This window comes from Nothoprocta perdicaria, unplaced genomic scaffold (genome assembly GCF_003342845.1).
Source record: "Nothoprocta perdicaria isolate Ctin4 unplaced genomic scaffold, notPer1 scaffold_39, whole genome shotgun sequence".
Taxonomy (NCBI): Eukaryota; Metazoa; Chordata; class Aves; order Tinamiformes; family Tinamidae; genus Nothoprocta; species Nothoprocta perdicaria.
In genome coordinates this window covers 1450769-1474965 of record NW_020455632.1, presented here as the reverse complement: position 1 = coordinate 1474965, position 24197 = coordinate 1450769, and the positions used below count along the sequence as shown (strand labels likewise).

At 43.3% G+C, this 24197-nt stretch overlaps 1 protein-coding gene across 1 annotated transcript in view; it reads left to right on the top strand.

Annotated features, from left to right (window-relative positions):
• The window catches only part of KLHL29 (kelch like family member 29), a 328883-nt gene that overhangs the window by 214805 nt on the left and 89881 nt on the right, over window positions 1-24197 (top strand). The window contains exons 5-6 of the mRNA XM_026044925.1: window positions 3050-3191; window positions 3933-4466. Coding sequence (XP_025900710.1) covers window positions 3050-3191; window positions 3933-4466 — 676 coding nt within the window. The remainder of the gene's footprint in view (window positions 1-3049; window positions 3192-3932; window positions 4467-24197) is intronic.

The following is a 24197-nucleotide window of genomic DNA, read 5'->3' as shown; positions in this document are numbered from 1 at the left end:
AGATGTTGTGAGGATTTTTGGTGAAAATGTTCTCATAGGAAAACTGGAACATTGTGGACGTAAACTAAAAGTATCTATTTACCAATTTATCTATTGATAAATCTACTGATATATTTACCATCAAATATCTGGTAAGAGGCTTTTTTAAATCTAATTGTTAGATTTATCTTTTTATTGCATTTCATTTAATTTAAATAATCATTATTTTATTATTTTATATTGTTATTGTTTATCTTTATTATTGCTCAGAGTGTAGAATTCAGGGTGGAATCTGGGTGCAAACGCCACCGATTTTGTGTGCATCTGATGTGTTGTTCCACTTTATTGGAAAGGTAGCTTTAAGTTGCAAAAAAGGAAATGTATTTTTGTAGGATTTAGGAGAGCTGTAAKTCATACTCTCTTTCTTACCATTCTGTGCAGAACATACGGGCGGGTTTAAAACGATCGCATGTGCATGGCTCTGTATTATTTAAGCTGCAGGAATAATGTTTTCTTATTTTAAACTGCCACCACTTTGGGAATGTAACAAAATTATACAAGATGCTGCACATCTTGACAGTGCCGCGTAGTAGTGGGAAATGCCTATTCCAAGCTCAGTTGTAAGGCTCAATGCATACAGCAAGGAAATGCAACATGCAGGTGCAGCACATGGATCGTGGTGTGGGGGGTTATGACTGAAGTTAGGCATCCTCTTGTTCTTGGATCACTGGAAAAAAAATGTCCAGTTCACCATGTTGCACTGCGATAAATAAAAGGGTTTCCTAGGAAAGTATCATAGCTGATTTGTAGACAGGGAGTGATGGAGCTGCTTTTTCTTCCTTTCTTCTATGTCTCGACTTTCAGCCATGTAGAAGGGAGAAGACAACTGAGAGGAGGTAGTGGCTTTGGCCACTGTTGAGGAATATAACTACATGCGAAGTAATATTGCTACCATAGACCAGTAAACCAACAGCAATATTTCCTCCTCTGTCAAAGTCTTTGTGCAATGGTAAAGTGAAAAGTGTTCAGTCTTTTCACAGGACAATTTATAAACAGAAAGCATTTCAAAATTGAGATTTATTCTTCTGCCTTTCTTTGCCACTGAGCACAGCAGAAGGAATCTTAAAGCTCTTGCTTGTCAGTTTGTGCTCTCAATTTTCCTTTCCCAAGGGTTATTCTTGCTTCTGTTGCAGAAGTTATAGAGGGTTTGAAAAGCTAAAAGTGGAATGGAAAAGGGGAGGGGAGAAGAAAATGTGAATGTAAAACCTGGTATCATTTTCCTTGGTAGCAGCAAGGGAAAGAAAGAAGGAAAGAAAGAAAGAAAAGAAAGAAGTGTTTTAAAATATGGAAATGATTAATGATGGTGGGTTTTTTGAAAAAGATTTTTTTTTTCAAAAAAATACACTTGGACACAAACATAAAATTCACACTTTTTGTAATGGGGTAGTAGAACTTCATTTTTGTAATGAAGTAATGAAGAGCTACCTCTCCTCATGCATATCTGTGTAGCGTAGAGCATTTCTGGTGGGGAGAGCACTTGYAGTACTGTGTAAACCCCATCCATCGACACGGTTTGGACTCAAGATCTCCACCACCTCAGAGCATAAATCTCTTGGAGAAAGGGGGATTAGTGATAAGAGCTGTAAGAGACCCTTGGATGAGGAGAGAGTGAGAAAATAAAGGAGGAAAATTGGAAGTTGGGTGCGGTGCGCATTGAAACAGGGCAGGGATGCCCACCAAGGTGTTAACGGGGACAATTCATGGGGGATCGTGGTACCCAGGATGAGGAAAAAGCCCGTGGAGTTGACAGAGATGCCACCGGCAGAGCGTGACCCCACGTGTTTATGGAGTCAGGCTCTGTGTCGGCCTCGGAGCTAAATTACTCCCCAGATCAAGGCAAGCAAGCAGCGTCTGAGGCCGGTCTCTTCTTTATGGCTTTAATCCTCAGTCCTCGTTCAGAAAACGGGCAGCCGGTTTCGTTTTCTTGTTTCAAAGGTTCTGACACCAGTTAAAAAGAAAGAAAAAAAAAAAAAAGAAAAAGCTTTTAATCTTCCAGTCAAGAAATAGGCGGTGGAGTTAACTAAATGAGACCTGGTGGAGCACCTGCACTTGCTACGAGCCGCTTCTGGGCAAAGACACGCATGGCTCTTTGGAGCAAACATACAAAACTGCAGAGGTGCAGGCTTAGCAGTGACACCCCTGCAATTCAATATTTATCTGGAAATCCATCTCCATGTGAGGAGGAACTTCTTCACTGTGAGGGTGACAGAGCCCTGGCACAGGATGCCCAGGGTGGTTGTGGAGTCTCYTTCTCTGGAGGTCTTCCAAACCCGCCTGGATGCCACCATGTGCCCCGTGCTCTGGGTGTCCCTGCTGGAGCAGGGGGGTTGGACTAGATGATCTCTAGGCGTTCCTTCCAACCTCAACCATTCTGTGTGATTTTGTGAAATCTTCAGCTTGCATCCCCCTGGAAGATCTGATCTTTCCCCTACACTGTAGTTATTTTAACATGCCTGAGGAAGTGCCAGCATAGCTGCTTTAGCAGCCAATGACTGTTATGCTGCYTTTTTTTTTTTTATTGGCATTCAATTTTAAGGGCTGACAGACAGTAAATAATAAGACTTCTCTCTACTGTTCTACAATAATTTGTCCTATGCTTGTAAATAAGTCTCTCTTCCTGCCTTGTGCTAAACAATACTCACCATTTTTGGAAGAGACTGAGCAAACAGAACATTGTCCCATTTTTTTTATAAGCTGTCACTGAACAGAACTGAACAGATATTACTGTAGTTGTTTATTATTTTCACATTGAAAGAAGCAACTTTTACTTTCTGAAAAGGCTAATTTTTTTAATGGTGGTTTTATTAAATTTACAGAAGTATTTTCCAGTGTATTCTCCATGCAGAGGTTTCAGGCCAGCCTGGAGAAAAGTGATATATAAAGATCTTCAGATACCCTTTTGGACTGAGCAACAGGCCATCAAGGCAAAAGGCGACGTGCTGTGAAGAAGAGTTGATTATTCCATGCACTCTTAGCGTTTTTATTCTGTGTTTTCTCCTCTCTCTGGCAGACCCCATGCATTGCCAAGACTGAGAACCAGCCTCAAGGACTCGCCACTAGCGTTCGGTGGGGACAGACACCCATCAATCAGTCGACCCCGTGGGACACCGATGAGCCGCCCTCCAAGCAGATGAGGGAGAACGACAACCCAGGTTTGTTGTTCAACCCATTTGTAATTCTACAAGGGGAAAATCRTTCGGGGCAAATTCAATGCTCCATTGACCTCTCTAAATTAGACTTCATTATGAGCCACTTCTTATTCCCTAGCCTTTTTTTCCCTTTTTTCCTCCTGTTGTAAAGACCCCTCAAGTTGCTTCTGTTAGGGCTAATATAAATGTATTGAGAGGCCTGCAAGTTCATTTAAGAGTTTTTTTCCCTTTCTTCCTCCCCTTCTCTACCCTCACTAGCAGAAAAAGGCCCCTTGTGATTCTTTAAGCCCTCTTTTATGCCCAGAACTGCTTGAAATGGTTTCCAGCTCCCAGACGCGCACCACGCATTGTGCTGCTGCGCTGGGTGCCTCATTACAAAATATATATATATAAAACTGTAAAAACACGCCGCATGTGACCCCATGAGGGCTTTAACAACAGCGATGGCTTCGCGGTGGTGGGTTTTTTCAGTGGGTTGGCAGTGCTCCTGGGCCGTCTTGGTGGTGGGGAGGAAGCGGGACCCGCTGGGGCTGCTGTTGGGAGGCGCGGGGCGCTTTGGGGGTGTCTGGCGGGGCGTTTTGGGGGTGTCTGGGGTGGTGGGGAGGAAGCGGGACCCGCTGGGGCTGCTGTTGGGAGGCGCGGGGCGCTTTGGGGGTGTCTGGCGGGGCGTTTTGGGGGTGTCTGGGGGGCGTTTTGGGGGCGTTTTGCACCGTTGTGTGACGAGGGCCTCCCTCCGCGCGGCAGGTGCGGCGCCGTGGGTGACGCCGGTGGCGGCGGGCAGCCAGCCGCCCCTCATCCCGCACTCRTACGGCATGACGCAGGCGCCCAGCTTCAGCCCGGCCGCCAGCGCGCAGGCGCCCGTCATCGGCGTGACGCCCTCGCTGCCGCCGCACGTGGCGCCCCAGCTGCCTCTGCTGCCTGCACACTACCAGCTGCCGCAGCAGCCCTCGCAGCCCCTCAGCAACATGGTGGTGAACCTGCAGAGCCAGCCCCTCTACACCAACAGCCAGCCGCTCAGCATGGCCTCGCTGCCCGGCGCCGTGGGCCCCGCCGCGCACCCGGCGCACGGCGCCGTGGCCAACGGCCACCTCGCCTGCCCGCTGCTGCCGCCGCCGCCGCTGCCCTCGGCCGCGCTGCCCAGCGCCGGGCCCGCCGCCACCAACGGGCAGGCGGCGCCGCCGCTGCCGCCCGCGCAGGACGCGCCCGCCGCCGGGCTGCAGATGCTGCGCACCATCGGCGTGGGCAAGTACGAGTTCACCGACCCCTGGCACCCCAAAGGTAAGCAGGGCGCGCGACGCCTCCTCCTGCGCCGCCGCGGGCGCGCGAGGCGGCTCCRGGGAGGGTGCCGAGCGGCCGACATCTTCTACCGCTGGCATCCATCAAGCCGGCTTTCCCTTTGCAAATCCATGTTGTCCTCCTTGACTTTCCTCTTGGAGGCCTCCCTCTTGCTCAGCCACTTTCCAGCTTCGTTTTGCGGCGTTTTCCCTTAAAAAGAGCACGAACGCGCCGCGTGCTGTGAGGGCAGAGCAGAAGGCGGCTCGCAAGAATATAAATGCAGACCTATTAGCGAAATCGATCGCATTGATTTAAAAGAAAAAGAAAAAAAGAAAAAAAAAACTTGATGGCTTCATTAAGTCAGTGATATTTTACGTGTACATCTGTATTCAGGCACGGCCCACGTGTAAATTATTTACTTGCCACAAGCTATTAAGTCTGTAGCTCTGTATAGAGATGAGGAATCTCTATTAAAAATGATATATAAGGCCAATAAGTCTCCCTGCTTGTTACATAAATTGTGCCTCGGTATATGCCAGACATCTCTCTTCAAAGGGACTTAAGGCACAATCTCAGCTGGGCATTTGGGCTGCTTGTACGTTCTTAAGTCCAAACCCTTATAGCCAATGCCAATACTTGCAGCATGGTGACTCTTTGAATTTGTCCTTCCTTTAAAATCCACATGGACTTAAAGTGATACAAACCTGGGCAGGTAGTGGAAAATTCACAGGCAGCTGCTCTGTAAGGTTTTTGGTATTTTTTCCCTTTAAAAAAAAAATAATAATCTCTGCTCCTTGCAGCCACCCATCTCCATTCCCAGCGCTGGATGCTCTGACATATGATCAAGTTAACGCAATTTAAAGGCTTATGTGGTGCCATGTGCAAATAYACAATACAAGGGAAAGCGCATAAGCTTAAACCACTTTCGCCGTGGTAATTTGATCACATATCTGAGCCCTACTGACGCTAACCTAGTGAGACAAATGAGCGTGTCAACGACTGCACACTGGAGGTTAGGGAGACTCTTCAGTGCCTCGCACGCTCAGGGCCAGTAGCATCAGCTGTTATTTACTCTTCTCCGTCAATTAACCTTGAGCATATCTCAGGCTACCAGGTGAAGCAGACTTCAAATCGGCGCCTGAGCAAAACGAGCATAAGAGCAGCCTGTGGATATTTGATTTGCAAAGTCTTAATCAGCGCTGCGGCGTGAACGGCTGCGAACCAYGCTCTAATTGTCCGAGCTCCGCTGAGCGTTCAGGAGATCCAGGTTTGCTTGACAGCTTAAGAGGCAACAAGTTCTTCATTAAGGTGAGGGAGAGAGTTCCTGGAATATGCCAGGCACATCAGAGCAGGCTCCGGTCTGGTACGTGGAGACCTTTGTACCTTGGACAGGCTCATCAGCAGAATATTGAAGCGAGCAGTACTTCTAAGATGTGATAACTGCTGGCACATTAACCATATCAAACCTTACATGTTACAGCTAAAGAGCTGTTTTTGCCCAGGAATATCTACCTTCTGATGATGATCATCAGGTTTTGACTTGTTTCAAGTTCCTGCAACGGTTAAAAAGCAAACACATAAGAGATAATGAAGCGTGTGTATACAAGTGTCTCATCAGCAGGACTTGTTTAATAGGGAAAAAGTCATCTCTTCCTCCATTTCTACTCTTAAAAGCCCTTACTTCCAAAGCTATAAGTCTTCTTGTCAAAGCTAATGTCAGACAAGATATGAATTATTAACAGTTGGGTTTGCTTGTGTTTAGTTTGGTTTCTGAAGGAGAGAGGAAAAATCCGGAAGGAGGAAGCAACTGGGTTTGGAAAACAGACCTTAAAACCTAGCTAGGATAAGATTCGTCATGCAAACCTCATGGATTTCAGTGTATCTCAATTTTTGAATTATTTTTTGTTTTAATTTCTRCCCTTAAGGATTTCAGTCTGTAAAGCCTAGCTGATTTCACAGTCTTACATGACAGACATATTTCTCTCCAGGAAGGAATGGAAACTCTGAGACAGTCCTGAGCTCTTCAAATATACAAGTTGAAACTAGTTCTCTACTAGTTTTATTTAAATATTCTCTCTCTCTCAGGGAACTGTGACCAGTATTAGAATAAGAGCCACTGCTAATGGCCTTAAGATCTATCTCATTATCCTGAGATACTCTGTATTATTATTTCACTTGACAATCCAGTCTTGCACAGGTTTGAATAATTACCCAGCTATCCTCTAAGTGAAAGAGCACTTCTTGATGGTTAATATGATAGGGCTTCATATATTTTTAGACTTTATTAGTGAGCTGATTTGAAATGTCATGTTTTATTTCCCATAATTATGTTTCATTTGGCTGTGTATATGCCGGGGCGATATTATAATGTATTCATTCAGCACTCCCTTTCTTATCTGGCTGCTTCCAAATAAAAGTAAACAAGTAAGTCAGCAAAAGTTAAAGAAACTGCTGCTATGTRGTTTCACTTGCAATAGGTCAAGAGATCTCACTTACATGACTGAAAGAGCCTTTGCAATTTTTTGCATGGATTAGAGATATTCTCTGTCTGGATGGGTARTATTCTGTGAAGGGACTTTTAATCATTTCTGTAATATATTAAATATAAGGGTTAAGTTTAGCTTCATTTACTTAGGGAATTTATAAAGCAGTCACATTATGGAAGACATAAATAACATATCAAAGTAGTTAATGTTTTTAAAAATGTGTGAAGACCTGTAGAGCTGCAYTAGGAAATGGATGGGATCTTTTACCATACACGAATAACAATAGTTTTGAAATACTTCTGGCTTGAGCTGTAGTTGCCCTTTGGATAGTTTTYAGAGCAAATATCCCTAGTTATTATCAAAAGCCATGATACTTTAACACAAAAATATCAAATCAGTATTTTAGAACAGCATCACCCATTGCTTGCTATCTATATCCTAAGGCTTGCACTACTATGTAAAGGTAGGAGCCATGGGAATCAACAAAGCTACATATTCAGGGCAATGAAATTCAATTCAGTTAAGGCAACATGGAGAAAATTTGATCTTGGTGATGAAGGACTGGAAGAGATTGGTTCCCTTGGAGAAATGATAGTGTGCCTGAGATTTAGTCCTTGATTTTTTCACAGGGCAGGGTGTGTTCTTCTCTGTGTTCAAGGCTCATAGTAAATCCAAAATTGAACCCGTGGTGGATAGCCCTGCCATACAGAGGGCATAAAAATTCCATCCTGAACTTTGAGATCTGGTACACAATTTGAAAAGAAGCTTTCTTCATAAATTCGGTATACCGTCAAGCCCGGATGCTAACATAAAGAAAGAGCAAAAGAGAGTTCTTTGTTGTAATACTTTCTCCTGCAACATGAAATTAGCTATGGAAGTTAAGGGTTTTAATTTGTGAATGTTGATGGATAACACTGATGTTTRTTTCCGTAGTATTTTTGTTCTATAATTTTTCGGTTTGCAGTCTTTAACCAGTGAGAAAAGAAATCAGATGCTAATTAGTGTTCCAAATGTAATGACTGTGGCATCATAACAGTATCAGAAATAAAATCTGAATGTTAATCCTTGTAACACTAATTTCTTAACACTTCATTTTCAAGCATCACCAAATACCATGAACTAAACAATAAGAAAACTACAAATGAATACTCTTGCATCATCACTTATTGATTGTACCTTTCACACTTGACTTTATTGCATTGGAATTCTCATTAGGCCTCAGACAATATTTACTTTCCTTAATCATGAATTGTAACAAGGTAGACTACAGCATTTTGTCAATAACCATCAACTTTTTCTTTGCAAAAGTGAGGTACACTTATTTAAGGCAGAATTTTCAAAGGGACTTCAACTGGATCCGGATTCTGGGMGTGTGTTTAGCTTTAGACATTACTTTGCAGGAGAAGGGGCTAAATTCCAAGTACCAACTAGTATTTGGAATTCTGATAACATTAATGAATGGACATTGGGTGATAAAGACTCTAGAAATCTCCTTTCTCTTTACCTTGCACCAAAGTGCCTGGGTAACCCTGGGAATATTTCTTTTATTTTTATATCCACATATGTGTGTGTGTGTATTTATATATTTATGTATATATATTTACATATAGAGTGAAAAAGAGCTTGCAAATGATTGTGGATCTGGAAGTCTGCAGTAGAAGTAATAATGTTTTCTAGCTCCTATTTCCTGTAGAAAAGTTAAATCCTAAAGCTGGTCATGTTTAGGGCATTTAGGGCAACAAAGATGATTAAGGAACTGGAGCATCTGTCGTACAAGGACAGACTGAGTGAGTCCCTTTTCTCTGGAGGAGAGAAGGCTGAGAGGAGATCTGATCAGTATGTATAAGTACCTGAAGGGGGAATGTAGGGAGSAAGCGGCCAAGCTCTTCTCAGTGGTAGCCAGGGCCAGGACAAGGAGCAATGGGTTTAAGTTGAAACATAGGTAGTTCCATCTCCATGTGAGGAAGAAGTTCTTTCCTGTGAGGGTGACAGAGCCCTGGAACAGGCTGCCCAGGGAGGTTATGGAGTCTCCTTCTCTGGAGATGGAAAACTGCCTGAATGCCACCCTGTGCCCCRTGCTCTGGGTGTCCCTGCTGGAGCAGGGGGTTAGACTAGTTGATCTCTAGAGGTCCCTTCCAACCTGAACCATTCTGGGATTCTGTGATTTTATGTTAACACAGTACATGTTTCTTCCTCTGTTTCCTTAAGATAGTTTTGATCATTTGGGAGAGACGAGTGGTACTGAGAAACCAATAACCAGTGATGGTTTGTAGGCTCAGGCAACATTTCAGAGTTCCAGCATCCTCAGCACAYGATGCTGAACTTAAACCGCACTGCCTGAACAGGTCTTCTAAAATCAAATCTTGTCCAAAATTAATTACAGTTTTCTGGTATCAGAATAAACTCGGGGGAATTGCAAAGTTGATGAGGTTATCTAAGCCATCAGCTGAAGGAGATTGAAATACGCTTCGTCTCCTTGTGTTCCGGCTGGAGTGTTCGTTGGGATTCCCGCCCTGCCTTTTAATGCCACTGTTGGTCAGGTCACGACAAAAAGAGATTTAGTGCATTGAAGAGTCAAAAGAGAGCTTGTAATAGCCCGAGAACATTACCTTGCTCAACACACAGTGTAAGGAAGGTCACCGAATTTGCCTTTGACTGACAGCTCTCATATGCCCGTGACTTAGGACTTTGTAGCTTCAGCTGGAGCAGGAACCTTGCATATCTACCAATATTTTATGTGTGATATTGTAGAAAAATTATGGGGCTACTAAAATGCATTAAAACACTGTGAACCAGCTCTGAAAACCCATCTACTCCCTGCTATTTATTTTGGCAGTTTTTTTTTTTTTTTTTTTTTTAAATAAGCACCAGACTTGCAACTTTAGTTCATCTGTTCCTGAAAGCACAGAGCTAATAATTTTGATTTTATTCAAGGAAGTGATACTCTGTCATTACTTTCATATCCTCTTAGGTAATTAGACGCTGATACAATTAAAAATGTTTTAAGCATCACACATTGTTCCTTCCCACCCTAGCTCTACGACCTAGCTTGCTTACAGTGTGGTTTCTTAACAAATTTAGTTTTGTCCGTTTTAGTGGCTGCTAGATGCACTTCAGTAAGTCTCAGAGGAGACATATCTGAGTTCTGCTTAATTACTGTTTATTCTCCCTTCCCTACAGCACTATACACACGGAGAGCAAAATGTTGCAGGGGCCAGATGATACCCTAAATCTAGGCTCCCCTTTGGCTCTGAATGCCTAAGCAGGTAATTTTCATAAATATGAACCAAACAGTTGCTGAACCGAAGTAACCCATGGTATCATTAAAGCAACTTCTTTCTCTCCTATTTTCTGGGCAACTTCCTATTGGGCTGCCTGTCCATCCATGCGAAGCCTGCTCCAAAAATCCCTTACAGAGAGCTGGAACTGTGTTCAGCTGTTCATGGTATATCCTTCCAAAACACTCCCAGAGTCTCTGCTCTCCTTTCAGGGCTCCTTATGTTTGATTTCTGCCATCTCTGGCCCTTTCTTCCCTTGGCCCTCTGTCTTGTGCATTTTCTGACACGTATTTGGGTGCATCCCCTGTCTGTTCTCCCAGGCTCACGTACCTGTTCCTTTCATGCTGTCCTCACCTGCTGTGGGCTGCTTTTCCTGAGCATCCAGTTTTCTCCCCAAATTTGGCTTTCCCTTGACTTTCCCATGAAGACTTTTTCCCCTCTTGCAGTGCAATGTTTTCRCTTCTTTTGCTTAAAAAAAAGCAGAGACTCAAGTTATGGCTRCTGCAAAGAGTCAGCAGAGGTTGGAGGCTTCGTGCTAGGTTAGAAAAAGCCCAGACAGACTCRTGAAACAGAAGCATTTCCAGATAGTAACTTTCTTACCCTGCTGTGCTTGGAGATTGCAGACGATGAGCTCTGCTATCCCACGGCGAGAACACACTCAGAGCCACAGTCAAGAACARTAATAACACGAGCCTTACATTATACCTCACATCCTAAACGTGCAAAACCATATTTAAAAAAAAATAATTAACTCTCTTGAAATCTTGAAAATAATTTGTAATACAGAAGACAAAAGGACTTTGGTTGAAGCATAAGCTAGAATGCCGGCCGTAAAACTACGTCAGGAGTAATGTCCAACACATCTGCTTGTTTCAGCTGTCTTGGATGTTCACAGGACAACTAGTATGAGGAAATGAAATATTTTCTTTTTCTGAAATATTTTCTATAACAATCTTCATTTGTTATAATGCTTTTTGTTTCCMCTTTTTTTTTTCTTTTTTTTTTTTTTAATAGAAAGTAATTTGAGGAGCAATGTGACCGATTCAAGCAAAAGATTCTTCCAGCAATGGATGTAGGTAGTCACAAAGATCTGCCACTTAGTTCTCTCTGCACAGAAGGTTGTTGAAGCTTCTTTATTCAAATCTGGGTTTTGTTTCCTGTGTGTTCAGGTTTCTAGTCGCAAGGATTTTGTATATGACTGCCATCTGAATGTTTGCAGATCATGACATTTGATTTCCTGACTAGCTAGCCTGGAAAGTGTCATCTAATGTAATCATGATTAGCAAGGAGGTACATAAGTTTGCAGGCATGGACAAAATGCCATGATTCAGATACGCAAGCAAAGGCAACACAACATTTTGTCAGTAGTTCAGCAAATTGCAACGTCAGTATTTACTCTTTAAAACTCCATTGGAAAAAAAACGTGGAATATGAACAGAATCAGGAGATTCAAAATTTGTCCAGGAGTATAGACAGTATCATAGACATGTACATATGATTAAGTGTGAATTTCAGYCCCCAAGATACAAAATAGCTAGCGAAATTTGCACAGTATGACAGGGTAATACTTTCCAAGGAGCTACAAGTGAGATTTTCACCTTTAACTAGAGAATTTAGGCAGATCTGCTTATTAGTATTGCAACACCAAGGCACAAGAATGTAGGATTCAACAAATGTTAAATTTCATTTGTGATGCCTCTGATTTTTCTAGATGAAGGTAAAATGAGTTGTCCATCGTCCTGCGCACTGGAGTATTTGGGTAAGGAGAGGAAGATTGTATGAAAAGCACAGAATTGGCTAAAATACAAAGGATCTTAAGAGAGTATTGGCCTGATACTCTTGTTAGGCTTGACTGATTGATAGAAGATCCATACACAATGTCAAGCTAATTCCTTCTGCATGATCCTTTTCTTGTGACAAGAAATGGAACATGCCTCATACTCCTGAGATGAAGATGCTTTTTAAAACCAGGAACATTTTGCACAAAACACTACCATACCATCCTGTGGAAAACACACTGAGGAGTAGTGGCAGGAGGTTCCTCTTGCTGGTAACCTCAGAAATGGGTGATGCTGCTCTCTGCCTTTTCCTACATCTGCGTGGATTTGATTACAGATGTGAATTTTCTAGAGGACTGAATTTGCTGGGATTTTAGCTTTTCCACTACCAGTACTCCTCCCATAGCCCAACTGTGCTATTTTAGGAACAGCCAACTTTGTGGGCTTTTTTGATATTTTTGTAGAGTGGTTAGAGCTCTGATTTGGAAGCCACATGGAACATCCAAAGACAAAGGCACTTTGTAGGAGTATTTCAGAAAAACTTGGATAGCAGTTACCTTCGGTAATAATCAGTCAAACAGTTTTAGTTGCAGGCAGATCCAGATTTCCAGGCATCAGTGGGCACTGAATCCATGTGCTATGCTAACAAATACAGAAATATCTCTTGGATAATTGTAGCAGGAACAAGAGTTTTATGTCCCTTCAGCTCCAGAATAACAGGGCTCCACATGGATTTTATTTGCTAGCATAGGGGAAAGGCAAATTTGACATTCTGTCCAAGGATCAGTTCTTCAAGGACAGTCAAATTTACTTATGGGCAGAAACAGAGTACATTACAAGAACAGTCTATATGTTAAAGCCTTACACCAACAAGACTTGCTTCTGTGAGAACCTGTATGAGTTTCACATCCCTTCCCTGGAAGCACCAATTAGGCCTTTTTTATATAAGCAATCATTATTTTAYTGTTTTTCTTTCTCTCAAGACTGCCATGTAGACAGACATAAATGACTGGCATAATGTGTTAACTTATTGGAAAGTGTGTTATAAATATCAACCTATATTTTAATGGACTGTTAAGAGGGGGAGCCTGTTTCACAAATGCAAAGAGTTTTTGCACTTAATAGGTGAGCTAATAACATAGGTTGTTTTTTATCCCGTTTTTCACTGAGAGTTACACTGAATTTTCGAGATTGCTTCACACTGTCCATCCCTGGAAGAGACTGGGACCACACTGGCTGTTCATGACCATTTTGCATCCAAATGAAGTAAGAGAGTTGGTTTTGAGGATATAAATTATAATTAACCAGTCTGGAAATAGATTATAATTATGTAGTCTGGAACTAGGCCAAGACATTGAGATTAATACTTTAATTTTGGAAGGGAGAAAAATTAGTGTTTGGCTGGGTTGATAGATATCTGTCAGACATGAACTCAGAATCAAGATAGTTTAAGGAACTTACCTTACAAAAACCTATAAAAAGAGCTTTCCTTAAAATCATAAATGCACAATAGAATAATTAAAAAAGAAAAGAAAGTGATAAGGAAGAGACATGATGACATTTTTGAATGTTATTATGTGGGTCGTAAATGAAAAAGAACCATTTATATTGCAAGCTGAACCTTCTTTTGATGAATCTTATTTTAAAGAGTCCCAGCTGGTGGTCAGGTCTGTCAGGTAAGATTTTTTTCCCCAGTTTACCTAAATTTAGCAAGGGAGGTGTTTGCTTACTTGCACATGGGCAACAAGGGCCATGTTTATCTTACGGTTGTATCCTATATGGCCCCTAGCTGCTGGAAGGTCTCCTATAAGGGCTGGCTAAATGCAGATGTCTTTTAGATAACCCAAAACATCTCAACTGGCATCAGACCCCAGCTTGTGAGGGACTGAATCAAGCTCCCATGACTGCTCAGCTGAATCACTCCTGGCTCCACTTGCTCTGTTGATTAAAATTCCATTAACGTTATAGGAGCTTAGGCCCCTAACACACTTAATACATTTAAATTTAGATATCTTAAGCGCAAACTGAGTCCCATCTTAAGTTTCAGAAACAAGGTCAAGAGCCTCAGCAGATGGACACATGAGGATTCACTGTCAGAAATGCAGTATCACAGAGCACAGTCAGCAGTTTTGATTCATGGTTTCTTAAACTGCTGCTAATACATTATCTCATGTTATTTCCATTGCCACCTCAAAGTATTTAGTGTCTTAAGASCTATTAGGCAGGTTAAGATGAAGAAAGAAGTTTCCATGCTTCATTCAAGAGAGATCACTTGCAGCAGAACAGTGTCCCACAGGATACGTGAGGTTTGGTTCAATAATGATTAGACTCAGAGGAGSTTCAGGTGTTGAAGAACTATTTCCACTAGTGCTTGGTCTTTTCTCACAGGTTTCCTCACTAATTCCCAGCTCATCATGGTCCTCATCAGCCTGTGTAATGTGCTCATTTTCAGCCTTTGATTTGTCCAGGCCAGCTGCTGGGGAAGGTTTCCTCCGGTAGAAGTCTCCAGGTACCTGATCAAGTGAGCTGGAAGTGTTACTAATAAAAAATCCTTTAATCCACTTTAACAATGATAAATTGGAGCTGAGAACTCCTCCTTACTTTACAGATAAATTTAATTCAGAATTTCACCTAAGTCAGGAAGTCATTTTACTGGCAGGAGCAGAAGTCCTTAAGCACCCTGATGTGGCCAGATATCCCAGAGCTCTTACTGGGTCCCTGAAGCACCTCCTGATGACTCAAACAGCAGCTGACAAGGCTAGTTAATAGTAATTTCACTGGTCATTGCCATTGTTTTTATCTTTTATTTTCCATCATATGAGCGTAAGGAAAAATATCTGATGGAAGCCACAGAGATCAGAGTGGACAAAGATCTGGCTAAAAGGTACCTGTTGGGATTTAAACATATTTGCTATATAGCCGTGGTAGTCAGGGCATCAAAAATATTATAATCTACCTACTATCCTGCATTTTATTTCTACTTCMTGTTCAAGAAGGCAGCATGGTTAGTTCCAAAAAAACATATAGTCACACATTCTAGAACCTGGTTTGCTAGTTTCTATCATGAAGCAGAACCAAATCACCCTGATATGGATGGAGATGACCCTGCTCCAATTTCCAAAAGGCTGATGGGGCTCTTGGTAAATTAGATAGTTGGGGAAATTCTCAGACTYGCTTCCTTTTCGTGATACACCAGCGAATAAAATTGAGAGGAAAGCAGAAAACAAACTAATGTGAATGTAATTCCCAAATTTCAATCTTCTGTATATTACGGGTCATTACCCGTTAATTTGCTAAATGGCAGTTTTCTATGAAAGGAAAGTTATGTTTAGCTGTGTAATGATGACAGATGATGTAATTAGTATCATCCCCACATTGAAAATGATAAAAGCATTTCTTTTGTATGTCACTGCTCTTAGACAGTATAATATCAAAAATGATCACAGTATGAAAATTGCAGCGGCCACTTTCAGCCCACAGATGTAGAATATCTCAGGGACATGATACAAGTAATGACAGGTACTTTGCCATGGATTCATTTTCTCCGCTCTCCAGCCTTTATATTCCAGAGAAATTAAAGCACGGCACCAAGCCAACCAAACGTGGCATCTTTGGAGACTGTGAATGGCTGCAGTCCCTTTGCTATTGCTGCTTATGATAATTAAGTGATTATAAACAGTATTTTGGAGGGGGAAGACTGAGTCATTTTTCTGCTAAAGAAGTTGGGGGGGATTTTAATTTCAGGCCACATTTGTTGCTTGAATTACTTTTAATTATATTCTGTATAAGTATTTGCCCCATATCCTGGTCTCGATAGTGGTAGATATTCTCATTTAAATATAAATAAATGCCAAACTTATTTAACATGGAAAAGTGACTGCTGTGACTGTGTAGTAACAATTTTCTTTGTTGCCATGGTTTGGATTTTTATATAAGCTTTGCAAATATAATAAAGCTAATGGAGCTCTTCATCCAAGGAAATGGGTATATTCAAGAAAATAAATTGCATTTTGCAAGCTAATGAGCTCTACTAATTGTGTTTATCCTTGTGAATTAATACAATTTAAGCAAATCTATCCCCAAAATCAAGCATTTGATTGCATTTTAGCTGCGTGGAAATCTGAACATCCGGATCAAATCTGAGTTTACTGGATATCCAAGAGGTAGAGGGGGAAGGTTAATTTTCATTGACTTGTACAGCTGGTGCTAGCTCCTAATAAAGCAGCGAAAGTTAGACCTTGAAATCTGAGACTTTAATATTTTTTTTCATTCAGCACCTTGTCTCACAGACAGAATTTTCGGCAGAGTTGTGTGTAACAAATCCTATGTAATGCTATGGCAAGCATGTATAAGTCATGCCAATTAGCCCACATGCCCAGAGGACAGGGTGAGTATGGAAAGAAAAGGGAGGAACARTTGTACTTTTTAAAAGACAAGTTGGCTTCACGCAGCTCCCTCTCCGCCCTTCCTTTTCTCACGCTTCCCTTTGCCAACATTTGGGTTTTTTAATTCTTATAAACAGGTTTTCCGTTCAGGGAGGCATCTGGGGAGATGTGGGACCGATACGAATCCTCTGTGTGTGTTTTGGCAGGGTTGGAATTGTCTCCYGCTTTGGCTTTTCGGAATTGGAAAGAAAATGAGCAGGTTTTCCAAAATGCTTGGGCTACCACAGAGGAGATCCTAGACCAGAAACCAAAATGGAAAACTCTCCTTTCATCACCTCCTTCCAGCCCTCTTTTCGCCTCTGGCCAGGCACAAGGTACAACACGTGGTTGAGCTGAAGTCTCAGTCTGAATGACTGTATTTTATTGGTCCCGACCGCCCTTTTTTGTCCTGCCAGCTCATTCTCAGTGCCAGCACAGGAGTCCCAGCCATTAAAAGCAGGCAGATTCCTTGGACAGAGCAGGCCTGGGATCAGAGGGCTCCCGTTTGGGAGCCACGGGCCCTTCTTCCTGTAAAGCAGAAGGTTGGCAGGAAGAGCCAAACAGCTTTTGTCAGCTGCTGAAAAAGGAGCATCTTAAAGATGAGTATCAGACAGACAAAATGGGAGGAAGCTGGACACAGAAATGAAATTTACGGGTGTTTTTCCTTTAACTTAAGGGCTTGGAAGATCTTTCTCTTCATCTCCACTCAAAAAAGCACTCCCTGTCTTTCCAGTGCCTCAAAGGGCTGTTAGGACTTGTCACACAGACACAGTTGCTTTAATTGAGTTTGTGCAGTGAGAAGAATACAGCTTATCAGTCACATTTCGAATGGTGTTTTTAGCAAACAACGTATTCTGGAAGGAGAAAATAAGTAAAATAAAGTGCAATAATGTGATTAAACCTGCAAGCTGGCATAAATATATTCAAACTAGGAATTGTTTTGAAATAAGTAATTTGCCTTTTATTTAATATATCAATCTTGAATCTGAAATATTTATGTAAAGAGAGGTCTGACTAGAACACATCTGACTAGAAACAGTTCATAGAATCCTTAAGGTTGGAAGGGATCTCTAGAGATCGTCCAGTCCAGCCCCACTGCACAYGCAGGGGCACCTAGAGCATGTGCAACAGGATTGCGCCCAGGCAGGTTTGGAAGATCTGCAGAGAAGGAGACGCCACAACCTCTCTGTCTGGGCAGCCTGTTCCAGGGCTCTGTCAGCCTCACTGTCAAATTTTTCCTTGAGTTTCTGTGGAAATTYTGGTACCTCAGCTTGTGGCCATTTCCTCTTGTCRTATTAGTGGCTACCACTGAAAAGAGGCCACCTCCCTCCTCCTCACTGCCTCCCTTGAGGTATTTATACACCTGGATCAGRTSCCCCCTCAGCCTTCTCTTCTCCCGGCTGAACAGACCCAGCTCCCTCAGCCTTTGCTCATAGGGCAGATGTTCCAGGCCCCTGATCATCYTGGTAGCCCTGCGCTGGACTCTCTCCAGTAGCTCCACATCCCTCTTGTACTGGGGAGCCCAGAACTGGACACAGTCTCCAGATGTKGCCTTACCCGGGCTGTGTATAGGGGGACGATCACCTCCCTCGACCTGCTGGATGGAGACGCTCTTCTTAATGCACCCCAGGATCCCGTTGGCCTTCTTGGCCMCAAGGGCACTGCTGCCCCATGGTCATCTTGTCATCCACCACAACGCCCAGGGCCCCTCGACAGCTGTACCATAGATGTATCGGTCGAGGCTCCCGAAACACCCACCAGTGAAACCATTCGCTCATCAGCAATATGCAGTTTAGAGCCCTCTTTGGCAGACACTGCTGGGATTTTCCACAGCAGAACACAGGATTTCAGTGACCACGTTATTATTTAATATCACACCACCATTAAAAAGTAAGAGAGAAGAAGCCAGTGAAGATAAAACGCAAAAAATAATTTACATTAATAATGATGTTCCCACTCRAACGAAGCTATTGGCAGCTGGGAGAAAAGGATGTGGGGTTTGTTCAGCCCTTGATGTCAGAGGATTTTGATCAGAGCAGCAAGCAGTTATCAGTTGGCCGGAGCAAGTCTGGAGCCCAGGACTCCTTCCTTCTGGCCATGTCCATGTGACAGTTTTGTGCTGCTGAGTTACTRCACATACCCACGTATGTTAAAGTTAAGACTTAAAATCAAAGCAGAGCCTCAGGTTTGAAGTTGCTTCTTTTGCAGTGCCTGAGTCAGATCTTGGGTGTTTCATGTTTCACCACGAGGGGTTGTAGGGGTCACCTCTCAGGCCCCRCTGACCCCATGCAGATTTATTGTAGAACCGCGTCAGTGAAAACACAGCTTTGATAAGTCGAGCAGGTTGCTTAGTGACTCTTGCAAAGCGCTGGCCACCCCAAGTCTGAGAAGAGAGAGCTGAGCTCTGCAACGGGTTATAAAGCTGGGACGAGTCTGAATGGTATAAAGAACTGGCAGGCCGCTCGCCCCCATCAGCGGGGAAAGTGGAAATGTTTATTAATAAGAACCTCTGACATGAAATACATGATATGTGCCCCCTGCACGAGGCCCATGATTAACAGCATTAATTACGGGGAGTTCATTAGAGTCTCAGGGGGATGTTTTGTGCAATTCAGCCAGCATTTCATTGTAAATTAGCATTAATGTCCACCTTAAGTGCGGTAGCTCTCTATGGCAGCGGGGAAGGAGAGCTGCACTCACTCTGTGCAATAACATCACCTTCCCATTAAACGGAGATATTCTTTTACCTGAGAATAATACGGATTTATTAGCATCCCCCCTACGTTAAATCTTTCCTGTGGCTGGCATTGTAGTATCTCTTGTGACTCATTTACTGGTGCTATAAAAACTTTCCTCGGTGGTGTTATAAGAGATTCAAGCTCCTTGCTGACTTTAAGCAGGAGCTAGATCATTTTAAAATTTGGTTGAAAGTGGTCGTGATTGCTGTTTCATTAGCAATTAAAAGAGCATGTAACCTAATGGCTTCTTCACCCTGGTCCAGAGGAATTACGCACAGTGGGCATCTCTTCAGTTGGTGCAAACCATCAGCGACGTAATGAGAGCAATGAACCTCACTGATCTGCGCTGAGAATCTGCCTGCTCCAGATTGTCCAAACATACCCTCTCCTAAGGCTATGCTTTATTATAAACTTGTTTAGTAGCAACAAAATATTTTGTTTTAATTGAAATTCCTTCTCCCTAGCTTAGCTTCCAGGAATCCCCCATGAAACCTTCTCCATCTCTGACCTGAATTTCTTCTTACCCACATATGCTGATTCACTTGCCTTCATACAAATGACCCTTCTTTATATCCTCACCGAGGGATGCAGGGAACTGAGGAGCGAAGAAGAATTCTGAGGCACTGCCTTCCTGTAGTAAATCCTGGAGATGGCCATGAGRAATATCTCTATGGTAGCCCCAAATAAACGTACATTAAAGCAGTTTGGGGAGCAGCTGGTAACACTGCCAGGGTTATCCAGGTGGTGGAGATCAGCTGAAGGGCAGAAATCTCCATTAAAAGCCATATGTTTTAAAATACTTGTGTGCATAAATAGAGTCAAACAGAGTAGTGGGAGAGTGAGGGTGCAAGAACGAGATATATTTTTATATTTTGAAGGAAGCTGCAAGACTCCCAAGTTATTATATACATTTATTTGTTTGAATTGCAGGGGAGTTTAGAATTGCCGGGGTTTTTGGTGGCCTCCTCGGTCACTGTGCTCAATCTTCTGCAAACCAAGCACCAGACGTCTAGGTCAGAGGCATCCAAGGACCGCTTGCCTGACACAGCACCACATGCCCAGGGCCATACAATACTTAACAGCACTCTCCAAAATTTATGGGCTGTAGTAAAAGCCTGAATGCCAGAGATCCAGCACCTGTTGGGCCCTAAACACTTTCCTGAGCGTTCACTCAGCTGACTGACTCCTGGGGTAAAACGCAGCAGCTGTCGGGTGTTGGCGGCTAAATTTAGGAAATAGAGAATGCCTCGTGCAACTGGAAATGGAATGGAAAGTGGGGRAGAGGAATTCAGCTGTGATGAAAATTCTTCCTAGTGAAAAGGGCTTTTACGCCCTTCGCTTTCCCTCTGAGCCCTGGCTGTCACGCGCCTCAGTCCTGGCTACTGCGGGACACTTGGCTGCTGTTGGTGGCACTAATGAGCGTCACTTCACAGAATAACAGAATGGTCAAGGTTGGAAGGGACTTCTAGAGATCGTCTAGTCCAACCACCCTGCTSCAGCAGGGACACCCAGAGCACGCRGGGCACCTGGTCACATCCAGGTGGGTTTGGAAGATCTCCAGAGAAGGAGACTCCACAATCTCAGCAGCCTATTCCAGGGCTTCTGTGCCTCTTGCTGCAGGGGTAGTTGCTGAGATGTGTGGCCCTTCATTTGGCTTGATTTTTTGGAATCATTTTATTAATGAAAATGCTGGGAAGTGTTTAAAAATGAAGCAGTGCAACCGTAGCACAGGTAGAACGGAGAAGGACATTCAACCTTGTATTGAGATTAACGAATAAAGTGACAGGAAAGACAAGCTAAAAGAGATCATTTTTATTCTGATAATTTGCAGTACCTTAATCTCACCCAGGCATTTACATGGCCCCTTTACTGAAGGATCTGAGTATTCCTTTAGCTTTAGCCTAAAAGGAACAAAACCCACTTTGCTTCAGYACCTTTCAGGTGGTGCCAGAAATGGTCAGGAGGGAGAAAAACACCAAGCTGAGGAGACTCATCTACAGATGGTGAAATTATTCCTGTTCTTTAGGCAAAAACACAATGAAAGAAGGCAAGGAGAGAAGCAGGGAGGGAGGAAGAAACTCCTGTTTCGCTCCTAGTGCTGTCATTGACGTGCTGCACACGTGGGGACGGAGCCATGGAAGTAGGCAGCCACCTCGGGACCTCATCTTGCCTCCTCGTTGAGGGGCAACATTTGGCCAGCACCCTCGGGGCTCGTCCTGCTCTTCCCTTTCATGCGGGGCTGCAGCAGCTCCCACTGTTGGAGCTGTCGTGCTCGTTACGGTGATGATATCACGCACTTAAATTAATTCCAGAGCTGGTCATGCTTGGAATCAATTAGACAGGAGGGGGCGAAAAAAAAAGGAAGATGGGAAAGCAAACACACAAGGTGCAAAACAGCATGGTAGGACAGGGAATAGCAGAGATGGTCCCAAAGGTGGCTTAAGGTCGAGGTCTGCGGGGGAGCCACGAGCACTGGAGTATCTCAGCGCCAGGCCTGTACCTTCTATCTCCAGGCTGTCTGGGTGACATGAAGCTCATGGTTCCTCTTGACTGGGCAGCCAGGATTGCATCCCGTGCTCAAAACGGGGCTGTTCCTYGTGGTTTCAAGGACAGCACTGGCAGATGTACGGAGGACACCTCGGGTTAATAAGCAGCAGGCGTCTTGCTTTGCCCCTCCCTTATTCTCCATGTCTTGACCTTGCTGTTGTGCAGAAGCCCGGCCCTGGAACGGGCAGCGCTGAGCAGGCGCCTCGCTCTCGGTTGACAACCTCAGCATCTGCTCCAAGTTGGGGCCAATAAATCACAAGTGTCGGGAGGAAAGGACCGCCTTCCTAATGCATGTCCTGACAGCAGCTCCCACAGTGGGCATCTGATCCTTGACTGAAACTCAAGGCACTGCCATATGCGAATAGTAGTAATCTCTGGTTTGTTGTTTCTCCAAAGTCATACGTGCCTGCATGTGTCCGCCTGGAAGCTTAAATAAACCCAGACTTACTTGCTTTTGCAAGCTTGATTCATCAGCTTGATTTCCAGAGTATCTAAAATGCACACTAGCTGGTCAGAATGGTTTGCTGTCTCATACCAAGCTTGCTTTACAGAAGACATTTTAAAAATCTTGTGATATCTTGGGTGTAGACCTGTAGGACTCTGAAACATCTAGCATATGGCTTTTAACTCTGATATTTGTAACGTTTCCCATTTTCTCCAGCGCAATCAGCTCAGAGGACCCATGGACAACTACAGAAAGAGTTAGATTATAGTTTTACTTATCGAGCCAGGCATGAGGAAAGGAGTAAGGAGTATATAGAAGAATTTAGGAGCTTGTTTCTGAAGCCACTCAGACACGCTTCAGTATAATAATCTCTAGAAGGACCCTCAGAATTGCACCAACTCTCACACCTTGACTACACATTATTTTGGTTTATTTTCTGCAGCTGCTGCATTGCACTGTTGCTGTTACATTATTTTATTTACATACCAGTACTTTACAGATAACAGTAACAACAAGCTAAAAGGCAGCCAGTGATTCCCCGCTCTGGCAGCCAAGAACAGCACTTTCCACTAAAATCGGTGGGACTAGATGTTTCCTCAAGTGCCATGCTTGATCAAAAGCTTTTGCAGAGCAGGGCCCCACACTGTTATGTGAGACTCCAACTACTTCAGCTGCAGCAGGGAAAATCATGATTAGGTTCTTGAATCTCTTTGAGTGCAAGTCCAAGCTTTTCCACATACACTCAGAGCCCTTGAAGAGCTCAGCAGCCGGCCTCCAACTATCGTCAGTGCAGAAGGAGGCATTTCTAGAGGGTTGGCCTTCTTTGCTGTTGATTTTATTTCAAACATTAGCAGCTGGCTTGGGATAGGTGTCTGCCTTTTGGATGCTGAGTTATTACCCTGGTGCTTCTTGCTGATTGCCATGCGGATCTCTGCTTCCTCATACATCTTATTCATAATTAAAGGGAAGAGGTGGTTTATGGTTATTTCTGATTTCAAGTTCTTCTTCCAAAATGCAAGGCCCGGGCTTCTATATTTCTGTTAGAAGTTATTTGAACAGTCCAGAGGTCCCTTCCAACCTAAATTATTCTATGATCTTATGATTCTAAATTTTTKAACAGTTCCTTAAAATTAAAATCAGGTGGGGAAAAGCATAACTTTTAACTAGTAGCAGAGCTTCTTAAAATCTCTTCTTTGAATGTTTCCCTTTGGCTGCTGTCTGAATTGTGTGCAGCTCAGCAGCCACGACCCATTTGCTCTCAGTTTGCAAATCAGATCTTAGAAAGATGGGGGAAAAATGCTGGGAATTATTTTTCTTGCATCTCATGTCCAGAATAGATCTAATAGATCTAATAGATCTAATTAGATCTAAAACAGATTTAACAGAGGTTCTCTGCCGGTGCAAATGCAAGCCTGTATATTGCCAAATACGGATCTGGTATTTTTGATGCTAAATTCAGTACTTTGGCAATATATAGGGTGAATTGAGCCTCTCAGATCACGTCTACACTTAATAAAGTGCAGATGAGACTGCTACAAGTTAGAGAGTCCAACTGGCCCACAGCAACCTGCCTCCTTCTTGTTAAACCCTTGCTCATGAAGGATGCATGTGTCTAACCTGACTGTTAGGGACAGTTCTTGTCCCACTGGGAAGACACTAGTTGACTTGGGCTCAAAGTGCTTGGGTGACAACTAAGTCGCAGAGACAATAGACTCCCAGTGCACCTTGGCCATGGCTAAATTACAAGTATTATAATATATCCTCTGGGAACCTAGGCATGCAGAGCTGCTCCTTATGAGTCCCCAAATAAAACAGTCTTGTGCATTTATTTATCTTCCTGTTTTATCTAGATGCTTTTTGTTGTTGTTGTTTTCTCCTGTACTCTTCCAATGATTCATTTTTCCCTCCAGTGCAGTCTGGTGATTCCCATCTCTCCCTCCATGCGTTCTCTATGACACTTCCCGTTGAATCTTTCTGATTCATTAGCCCAGGCACCAACAGCCTCCTGGCTCTTCAGCCCACGTACAGACAGCATCAG